The 11,832-nt window shown below is 31.0% G+C and overlaps 1 protein-coding gene across 1 annotated transcript; it reads left to right on the plus strand.

The window, feature by feature from the left end:
* The first annotated feature begins 5,453 nt into the window (after positions 1-5,453).
* LOC120205724 (ABC transporter B family member 15-like) lies at positions 5,454-10,736 on the plus strand. The gene is made up of 7 exons (XM_039205552.1): positions 5,454-5,709; positions 5,813-5,867; positions 6,774-6,952; positions 7,025-7,482; positions 7,577-8,117; positions 8,240-9,151; positions 9,282-10,736. The coding sequence occupies exons 1-7, from the start codon at positions 5,473-5,475 to the stop codon at positions 10,665-10,667; spliced, it is 3,768 nt and encodes a 1,255-aa protein (XP_039061483.1). The 5' UTR covers positions 5,454-5,472; the 3' UTR covers positions 10,668-10,736.
* The last annotated feature ends 1,096 nt before the right edge of the window (positions 10,737-11,832 follow it).

An 11,832-nucleotide genomic window follows, 5' to 3' on the forward strand; every position in this document is an offset into this window, starting at 1 on the left:
ATTTTTTCATTTTCACGTGTTGTTATCAATAATGTCATTTTAATTGCTATTTTGGGTACCGATATTGTTGATCAGTATCAATACCAAGAATGTGGGTTTTGGTACCAGATTCTCGGTATCAAGTTGAGGATGGATTTCTCATTAAAAATGGTTGTATTTTACCAAAAACTTTCATTTTTTCATTTTATTTCAACCCTAAAAGATCACCCTCTCTCAAATCCTATCAACTCTACTCCATTCCTCTCTAATTTACTGAAAAATCTAGCCCAAAATCCTCTTCCTCTCTTTATCGCATGTATATTTCCAACATTTTTCATCAAATTTCATCCCATTTTAATGTAAAATTCAAATGAACCTCAAACCTCTATTTTTGAATTTTTGGTTTATTAATTAATTTGAAATTAGTTTTTTAGTTATCTTAGCTTATTAAAATTGTTCTCATACCTTTTGAACATTTATTTATATGAAAAGTGCTGAAATTGTCAAATAAATAAATCATATTCTCAAATTAATCATGGAAAGTGGTATAGTGAACTAGGGTCGATCCTCATGGACTAAGGAGATAATTTTGTTTCCTGGATTAAGTAAACTACAGAAGTAAAATAGGGGTATTTAAAAACAACGAGACTAAAAAGGTAAAAATAAAAGATAAATGAAAAATAGTATATGGTAAATAAAAGTAAATAATGTTAAAAGAATTCAATTATGATGGTATAACCTTAGGCTTTTCTATTCTCAATTTCGACCGATTGTCGAAATTATTTTCCCTCCTGGGATGTACGTTGGTTACAGCCAAAAGGGCCCAACCCCTGTGGCTAACTCTTCTCTCTAGTTAATCAAAATTTCTAAGTCTATCTCTGAAATCCGATCTTTGTTGGTCTAACCACGTCTATCGTCATTAGCATCAAGACAGCCTTATGTTCTAGAATAACCCAATTCCAGTTATAGCGTTACTCTGATAATCAAACTCAATATTGACTCCTATTAATAGAATGGTGCTAAGTTTGTTCACAAGAAGCGAAAATACGACTATAGATCCAACTCCCAAACAAGTCAAAACAACCATCAAACCAACATCCACTTTTTGATATGAAGGTGTAAGTGCATCTCAACTCTCACTATTAGAATTGAGTAATTGCAAAGGTTTAGGTTAAGTGGAAGTTTAGCTAAGCATGCATTGAATCATGATTAGCATTATGAAACTTAAATAATGAAAATGGTAAAGATATGAAGGAAAAAATAGAACTTTAATAAAATAGCCAAGGAAATAAAAAAAATCAATATTGTTCAAATGATGAACCTAGGGGGTATATACCTGAGAAGACTAATTATAAAACAAATAAAAATCCTAAATAAAATATAAAGATAAAAAAAAATCAAACTAAAAATCCTAAATTTAAGAATAAATGTTTATCACAAAAGATAAAGATAAATATTTAAGACTTGTGGTTTTGGTTGAATCCTGTTTTATCTTCTAGATAACCTCTTATTTAACTCCGAGACATTTATCTTTAAGATAATTCTAAATTCTGACTTCAAGATAATACGGGACCACCTTCTAGAAGCTACTAATTGTACTGCCAAAATATGATGTGTTAGACTCGAACTGTTTCGTATCTCAAGTCGTGCCCACAACTCTTGCCACGAATTCAATGTACCTGAAATTCTGCCTTTAACTGTTGGCTTTGGGTTGATTAATCTAATGAAGATCCTAATAAAAACAAGCCCAAAAAGATACAAATCAGTAATATCCAAATATAAATGATGAGTAAATAATACTAAAAATATGCAATATTCTACACATGCCATTATAGCTTACATTTCATGATTTCTTTCAAGAAACATTTCAAAAATTACTTTGCTAGGGTTCTGAAATTTTTTATTTTATGAAAAAATGTGACTGATATTGGTGAAATTGGTTTGATAATTGATGTTAATTATACATGATTTTAGAGTAGGGTGTTTACCCATTCATCCAAATTCGTCATAACTTAATTTTTAGGTTTCCATCAAAAATTTTCAAAGATATTTTTGTTCTTCCAATCCTTACCTTGTCATTTCATATCAATCAAAATGCCTCTTAGGATAAACCTCAAACTTCTTAGAATCGATGAAGCTACCCATTCAGATTAATCCTCTAATGATCAAAATTTTGAGAATTATTACTTTAAGGATCCTAATGCCCTCAATTTTTACAATGGCTTTTACAAAACTAAATTCATTCAAATAAAAAATGACTTTTAATACATTATATTTTTATGACACTTTTTATTATCTTTATGATGATACTTTAATGTGAAATACTTTTGTTGGTATTATTATACTTATGGAATTGTGATGTGTTAAGCATAATCTTTGATTTATGGTTTTTTTTTGAAGTAATTTATGTTGAATATTTATTATAGTTTGGTTTTCTATTGCACTAACGTTATTTTTCACTTTTGAATTTTAATTTGAATTTATTATTATTTTTTCACTTTTGAAGTTTTAATTTGAATTTTTTATAATAAAAAGGGGAGAAATATGTAAGTGTAAATTTACATTAAAAAGTTTATTTTTTATTTAAGTTTTGAGAAATTTTAGCCAAAAACAATTTTAAAAAGGGGAAGATTTTATTTTTCACAAAAATTAATTTCAAATTCAATTTTCACAAAATTTTTTTTGTTATATCAAAATGAGGGAGATTATTAAACCATTATTTGATTTTGATATAATGTAAATTATTAAGTGATTTAAATATATTTTTTTAAGTAAATATGAAACTTTGTCATAAACTCTTTTCAAGTAATGTTCTAAATTGTAAAAAATCATAAATATTTTTGAATCATCTTATATTTTTCAAATAACTTTTCAGATTTAAAAATATTCATTTTTGAAAAAAAATTACCCCTAAATCTCAAAATCAATACCTTAGTATCGATACCAGTATCTTAGAATACATTTTTATATTGATACCCATGTCTTGATTTCAATACCAACCTGTGAGTATCAATACTCACTTCACGGTATCAATATCAGCAAACCCAAAAGTTATATTTTCAAAACTTGGTTGGTCGATCTCGATATTCATCTCTTGGTATCGAAATCAAAGTTGTAGGTGAACATTGAATGCTCTAGATTAATGTTGCAAATGATTATAATCAACCTCCAATGGCTGCAAACGACTAGAAATGCATTAGAGGATATAAAAGAGATCAAGAATCAATTAGAGAACAACAAGATACAATATTGAAAGAATATACCAACATCAAAAGAGTATTTGAGAGCTTATTTGTCATATTTTTATAACACACTTGTGAGCTTTATTGTTTATTTTGCTCAAGTGTGAATTGAGTGAGTGCTTAATTGTGAAAATATATTTTCCTTTTGAGTTCTCCTCTTTAGTTTGCTTCATTTGTATTTACTTTCTGAGAAAAAGTGTATTCAAGGTTTTAAGACATAAATCTTGAAGTTTATGTAAGGTTACACCTTGTCCTTAAAGGTAAGGAAATTTAGTTGATTTGAGAAATTCTTAGTGTGGATGGTAAGGTAGTAATGTAGACTTGGTTTAGAAGTGGAATAATTGAAAATAATTGTGCAATTTGTTTTATATTTAGATTGCTTACAAACCAAATTTTTAAAGGTCAATTCACTCCCCTTCTTGACATGATTCGGTTGAACAAAGAGCTAACAAATGTTAATTCAATAATTTTTATTTTTTAATATGCTTGTTTAATTAATTTAGGAAATAGAATAAAAATATTTTCACTCCATATATGAATTTTATAGAGGAGAGGAAAAGGAAAATATCATAATAAAATAAAATGAAATATATGATTTTTATTTCGATACTTAAAAATGTAAGGGAAAGAAAAATAATTTCGTTTGGTTTTAGAAAATATTTTCTATTTCTGTTTACTATTTTTTATTTTTAAAAAATAATATTCATTTTTAAATTTCTAAAAATTAGAAAACATGTTTGATTAATATAAATGAAAACTTGAATTCATAAAAGGAAAAGGTAAAAATGCAATTGATATTTAATTTTTAAAATATATATGAGAAAATAGTTATTAAATAATTAAATTAAAATAAAATTATTAAAATACATAATTTTAATATGCGAGTTATGTAAATATAAAACAATAAAGTTGATAAGAAGTTTCATAACAAAGAAAAATATTTTAGTTTGTAATAATAATATAATGTTGGTGCATATTGGATATCAATAAGATTTAAAAATTACACATAAAAATATTGTTGTAAGCAAGAGCACACAAAAGTATCATTAAAATAAAAATTACGTTTAATGGTATTTGAGGTTATCAAACTTTTGCAAAATAATAATAATAATAATCTAGTGTAGCCTTTAAATATTTTTTGTACTCAATATAACCCTTAAATAACGAAAAAATCAATCTAACATTTTGACTTACGAAATAAAACGTTGATCATCACGACATTCCATGTCAGCTTACAAAACTTACATCACAATCTACGATCTTGATGTGACTGTTGATGATGTTGTCGTGGTAGTACACGATGAACACTAATGTGGTAGATAAGTTTAATTGATTTTTTTTGTCTAAGTATGAGGGTCTAATTAATTTTTTATAAAGTTTGATGACTTATTTATTTTTTTAAAAATTAACATTTATTTAAATTTAAAATATAAAAAAATTATTAAGGTACTCAATAAATTAAATATAAAAATACTACAAATTTAGATTATTAAAAAAATTAGTTAAGGACCACATTGAATGTAAAAAATGCCTTGGGACATATTGATATTTTTTACAAAAGTTTGAGGGTTTGATATACCATTAAGTCAAAAAATCATTGTTTAATGATTTAAACCCCTGTAAAAGTTAAGTTAAAAAATATAGATCTCGTATTTTCCTATTTTTCAAAATTTTAAAATAATTTTAATAAAAATATTGAAAATATATTTTTTATGTTTTTCTATTTCACTTATTTTTATTTTCTATAAATCAGTTTTTAATTTTACAATCAAACCCATTTCTTCAACATTTTTTATTTTAAGTAAAAACAAAAAACAAAAATATTTTCTAAAACCAAACAATTTGTTATACATTTTGTTTTGTTAAATAATGGAAAGGAAATGAAGAATTTGTCTAATGAACTTTTTTGAATTATACTCTTTTCATAGAACAATTTATATAAGGGATAAGAAGGTTATTTCACATTTTCTGAAAGAATTAATTTCATTTTCCTTTCTATTTTTTTCTAAATTGAAATAATAATTTTTTTTATTTTCAATAGTTTACTTATCACTAGCAATAATAAACCCCACAAAGAACAACTATATATACATGATATTTCCCATGGTTGTTTCCTAACACACATCCAAAAATATCACCCTATCACTTGTTTCTCCTCTCACTTGTCTCAAAGGCTATTCTAGAGGCAAGCAACACAAACAAAATACCTTTGGGTTTTGAGAATCTTTGCTTCTTTTTTTCTCCTTAAAAAATGGGTGATGAGAAGCAGAAAAGTCGTGCAGTGCTGAAGAAGATAAATGGGTCTGTAAGATCCATTTTCATGCATGCTGATGGAGTAGATATGTGGTTGATGACTCTTGGCTTCATTGGAGCTGTTGGTGATGGGTTTAGTACACCTCTTGTTTTGCTTGTTACCAGCAAGTTGATGAATAATCTGGGTCATTCTTCAGCTTTCACTGCAGACATTTTCATTCATAACATCAACAGGGTCCTTTTTTTTATTTTTTTTTCTCTTGGTTTCTATGGTTTTTTTTAAATCACATACATGCAGACTAACAGAGGCTAACATGCTTTGGTTTCATGGGTTGCAGAATTCAATTGTTTTGTTGTACTTGGCTTGCGGGTCATGGATTACTTGTTTTCTAGGTAAGTTTATATGATAGGGTATTTGCTCCATTGAAAATGACTTAAAAATGTTCTTTTTCTTTACTAACCAAATTACTAAGTGGTTAAAAAGATAATTGTTATCCTTAGAACATCCAAGTTCGAGCATCAGAGACTGTAAGCGTGTTTGAGCTTTCATTGTCAAATGATAGAGAATCTTTAGAACAAATAATATCTTATAATCACCATATATTAATAAAAAAAATCAGAACTTCCCTTTTCCAATTGAGACTTTGAACAGACTACTTGAACTTACCCCTAATTTATAAAATAAAAAAAACCCTTCCCTTTCTCAAAAACTTAACTCATTTTTCATAAAATAATTCTCTTAAGAAAAGACAAACAAAGAAAGTTAATTTTAATTAATAAAGAATTATTATATCAATAATAAATTTGTAATAATAATTTATAACAATATTTAAAAATATTAAAATATTGATATCAAATCTTACACTTTTCAATATTATTGAACATGCATATTTAAATAGTATTTTTTTATATTTTTTGGAATATGATTTATTTTAGTTTTTTAATATTGAATATATGAAATATAAATAATTAATAAAAAAATGTTTTACAATATAAAAATATGATTTTTTTTAATATTATAAATATTTATAAAAAATAATATTAATAATTATTGTAATATATTAAAAGTTTTAAAATAATTACATTGATAATTCTATATTAATCTAATACTTTAAATAGTGTTAATTTGAGTATTTAATAATCTGGTTTTTAAGAATATTTATTAACTTTCTACTATTTGAAATATTAATATTAGAAAATAACAGTTTAATGATAAAAAATTAAATAACTAATATTTTAATATTTACATTGATAATTCAATCTTTTAATAACAGTTTATGACGTTTTGTCATTTTTTAGAAGGATTTTGCTGGTCAAGAACAGGTGAGAGACAAGCAACAAGAATGAGAGCTAGTTATCTGAAAGCTATCCTAAGGCAAGATGTGGGATACTTTGATTTGCATGTTACAAACTCAGCTGAAGTTATCACAAGTGTTTCAAATGATAGTCTAATTATCCAAGATGTTCTCAGTGAAAAGGTCCCTTTTTTCTGTTAAATTATTGAATAAAAACAAGTTATTTAATTACTAATGGGAGATGATGTTATGCAGGTTCCAAATTTTCTGATGAATGTTGCAATATTTGTTGGATGTTATATGGTAGCGTTCATAATGCTATGGAGACTAACAATAGTGGGAATTCCTTTTGTTGTTCTTCTGGTGATTCCCGGTTTAATGTATGGAAGAGGGTTGATAGGAATAGCTAGAAAGATGAGTGAAGAATACAGTAAGGCAGAAACAATTGCAGAACAGGCAATATCTTCTATTAGGACAGTTTATTCCTTTGTTGGTGAAAGCAAAGCCATTGCAGAATTCTCCACAGCTTTACAAGTGTCTGTGAAGTTGGGGTTAAGACAAGGTTTGGCTAAGGGTCTTGCAATCGGAAGCAATGGGATCGTTTTTGCCACATGGTCTTTCATGTCTTACTATGGCAGTAGGATGGTCATGTACCATGGTGCTCCAGGAGGGACAGTTTTCATTGTCTCTGCTGCCATTGCCATGGGAGGCCTGTAATTTCCTTCTAGCTTTTCTACATTGACTGTCTGTGTTTTAGGATAAAAAAGTTCAAACATGTAACATCTATTGGTTTTTGCTGATGATCAGATCATTGGGAGCTAGTTTGGCCAACGTCAAGTGTTTCTCCGAAGCATGTACCGCTGCGGAACGGATTACGAAAGTGATGAAACGAGTCCCCAAGATTGATTCAGACAATTTGGAAGGACAAGTATTTGGAAAAGTTTCAGGAGAAGTGGAATTCAGGCATGTTGAGTTTGCATATCCATCAAGGCCAGACACCATGATTTTCAAAGATTTGTGCCTACACATTCCAGCTGGAAAGACAGTGGCTTTAGTGGGCAATAGTGGCTCGGGAAAATCAACAGTCATAGCACTACTACAAAGGTTTTATGACCCACTTGGGGGACAGATATTGCTTGATGGGATTGCTATAGATAAGTTGCAGGTCAAGTGGCTAAGGTCACAAATGGGTCTGGTGAGTCAAGAACCATCACTTTTTGCTACAACAATTAAGGAGAACATTCTTTTTGGAAAAGAAGATGCTAGCATGGAAGAGGTTATTAAAGCAGCTAAAGCCTCAAATGCCCATAATTTCATCTGTCAGTTGCCCCATGGTTATGAAACTCAGGTTTTTCTCAGTTCTCTGCCTTTGTTTAGAAGTTCAATCACTTCGTTAATTAAAGAAATAAACATAATTCGTCGCGTAATTGAACATTTAAAACCATTGTTTTGGATGAACCTTTTGAACAGGTTGGTGAAAGAGGGGTTCAAATGTCTGGTGGACAAAAGCAAAGAATTGCTATAGCAAGAGCAATAATAAAAGCACCACGAATCCTTCTTCTAGATGAAGCAACAAGTGCACTAGACTCGGAATCTGAACGAGTAGTGCAACAAGCAATAGATCAAGTTGCCATTGGCCGCAGCGCCATAATAATTGCCCACCGCCTTTCCACCATTCGCAATGCTGACCTTATAGCGGTTGTCCAAAATGGCCAGGTTATCGAAACAGGATCACATGATCAGTTGATAGAAAACGATATCGGTCACTATACTTCATTAGTCCGCCTTCAGAAAATAGAGAAAGAAAAGACCTTTGTAGAAGCCAACCGGGATTTACCTACATATGTATCATCTTCGATATCAAATTTGGACATTTACAGCACAAGTAGCCACAGACTCTCTTTCGTTAGTCGGTCGAATTCCGCCAGTTCATTTACTGAAAACATTGCTTCATTGCCTAGAGAATCTTTAGTGGAAGATCAGAAGTTACCAATGCCATCTTTTAGAAGATTGTTGGCATTGAACTTACCAGAATGGAAACAAGCAATAATGGGGTGTTCGAGTGCAATCCTATTTGGTGCAGTGCAACCTGTTTATGCATTCTCACTAGGATCTATGCTATCGGTGTATTTTTTAATCGATCACGATGAGATTAAGGAGAAGACGAAGTTCTACGCCTTTTGCTTTCTGGGGTTATCGGTGTTTTCGTTGCTGATTAATGTTGGTCAGCATTATAATTTCGCCTACATGGGAGAGTACTTGGTGAAGAGGATTCGAGAGAGGATGTTTTCGAAGATACTGACATTTGAAGTAGGCTGGTTTGATCGGGATGAGAATTCGAGTGGTGCTATCTGCTCCAGACTTGTCAAGGATGCCAATGTGGTTAGCATTTTTCATATTCTAATCTGCATATTGAATGATATCCATAGTTTATGATTATCATCTACAATAAAATAGACGATGAACTAATAAACTAAGAAAAACCGAATTTTGGTTATGTTTGTTTTCGCAGCTGAGATCCTTGGTAGGTGATAGAATGGCATTGATTGTGCAAACTATGTCAGCAGTAACCATAGCTTGCACCATGGGCTTGGTCATAGCTTGGAGGCTTGCAGTTGTTATGATCGCGGTTCAACCGATCATAATCGTTTGTTTCTACACGAGACGTGTGTTGCTAAAAAGCATGTCTCAGAAGGCTATCAAAGCCCAAGGTGAAACCAGCAAGCTGGCTGCAGAGGCAGTTTCCAACCTTCGAACCATCACCGCCTTCTCATCCCAAGACAGAATCCTAAAAATGCTCGAAATGGCTCAAGAAGGCCCTCGGAGAGAGAGCATACGTCAATCATGGTTTGCCGGTATCGGACTCGGAACATCACAAAGCCTAACAACTTGTACATGGGCCTTAGACTTTTGGTATGGTAGTAAACTCATCTCTCAAGGTTACATCACTGCAAAGGCTTTGTTCGAGACATTTATGATCTTGGTAAGCACTGGCCGTGTGATAGCTGACGCCGGAAGCATGACTTCAGACCTTTCCAAGGGCTCAGAAGCAGTTGAATCAGTCTTTGCTGTATTAGACAGATACACAACTATTGAACCCGAAGATCTCGACGGATACAACCCTGAAATGATATCAGGCCATGTGGAACTCTGTGACATAGACTTTGCATACCCTGCCCGACCCAATGTCATGATCTTTAGAGCCTTCTCCCTCAAAATAGAAGAAGGAAAATCAACTGCACTGGTTGGACAAAGTGGGTCAGGGAAATCAACAATCATCGGATTAATCGAGAGATTTTACGATCCAATCGAGGGTTCAGTGAAAATTGATGGTAGGGATATAAGGTCATACCGGCTAAGGTCACTAAGGAAACACATAGCACTGGTTAGCCAAGAGCCCTCATTATTTGCAGGCAGCATAAGAGAAAATATTGCATATGGAGCATCTGACAAGATGGATGAATCACAGATCATTGAGGCAGCCATAGCAGCCAATGCTCATGAGTTCATTTCAGGGTTAAAAGATGGTTACAACACATGGTGTGGAGATAGGGGATTGCAGCTTTCTGGGGGACAAAAGCAACGCATCGCAATAGCAAGAGCCATACTGAAAAACCCTACAATTTTGCTCTTAGATGAGGCCACCAGTGCACTTGATAGCCAAGCAGAGAAAACAGTGCAGGAAGCACTTGAGAGGATCATGGTTGGGAGGACCAGTGTGGTGGTGGCTCATAGGCTAAGTACCATTCAAAACTGTGACCAAATTGCAGTGTTGGACAAAGGGAAAGTGGTGGAGAAAGGGACCCATCAATCCTTGTTGGCCAAGGGTCCCAGTGGAGCATACTTCTCATTGGTTAGCCTTCAAAGGAGATCCCACAACACAAGTGAAAACATTTGAAGGTGAGATTTCACTCTTTTTCTTACAGTTTCCATCCAAATGTTGATGGTGAAAGGCCTAACTTAATTTTATGTATGATAAGTGTGAAAATGTACAAATGCAATACAACAAGGGAAAGATCCTGTGCCTTGTAGTTGCAGTTCAATCAAGCAATCTTTTCACGTTAATTCTCTCTCTCTCTCTCTCTCTCTCTCTCTTCAATCAAGCTCATCCTATTTAAACCATCGAGTGAGTTTAATACAATTTTTAAGTATGTGTAAATGATTAAACTTGCATCTCTTAAATCATTTGTATAATTAACTCATTTAACTATCAAAATCATTAATTCACTTATTTTGATTTGGACTAAGATTATAATCAATGATTTGAATGAGTATTACAAACAATGGATAGCGTCTGATTCATCGTGATGAAGAGAGTTTGTACAAGAAGAGAGTCCCCCTTAGTCTGACGTGAAGGGTTTATATAGAGATCTTTAGTGTTAGTATCATGCCTAAGATCATGATTGTTACTCATAGGTTAACAATTTGAATAGTTATGATCACCTGACAATATATATAACTTTGACAGATCACTTAAGCTTACCAAAAATTATGTCAATAGAAGATAGCTGGTCGGAGGTTGTGAAATCTTGTAGAATCGTCCATGATTAATATGGTTAATGGAGAGATCCTTTGAAGACTACTTATTTAGAAGACTTTGATTGTCGAAATAGATTTTTTTAAATGATTCAGAAAAGATAAAACAAAAATTAAATAAGAAAATAAAATAAAATTTAATACGTTTAATATTTAGATTTGTATAACTTAATTTTAATTAAACTCAAATTTTACAAGTAGAACTTAATTAAATTTAAATGTCAAACTCATCTATTAGGCCTCGTTTGGGATTGCTTTTTAACCAAAAGTAATTCCAAATAAATGCATTATTGGGTTGAAAATACCAATTTTAACCTTCATTAAATGGGTGGGTTGTACTATCTTACAAATAATTAAAGCTTATAACAATGAATTTTTTTTTCTTCCTAACATCTTTACGGTGGGAGAGGTTGCTATGCAAAATTCAAAGAAATACATAATTATATTGTAGTAAGTATGTTTTTGAATTTCATATATAAAATATTATTATGAGTTATTTTAAATATTTTTATTATAATTTAAGTTGA

The sequence above is a fragment of the Hibiscus syriacus genome, unplaced genomic scaffold (genome assembly GCF_006381635.1).
Source record: "Hibiscus syriacus cultivar Baekdansim isolate YM2019G1 unplaced genomic scaffold, ASM638163v2 tig00012840_pilon, whole genome shotgun sequence".
NCBI lineage: Eukaryota > Viridiplantae > Streptophyta > Magnoliopsida > Malvales > Malvaceae > Hibiscus > Hibiscus syriacus.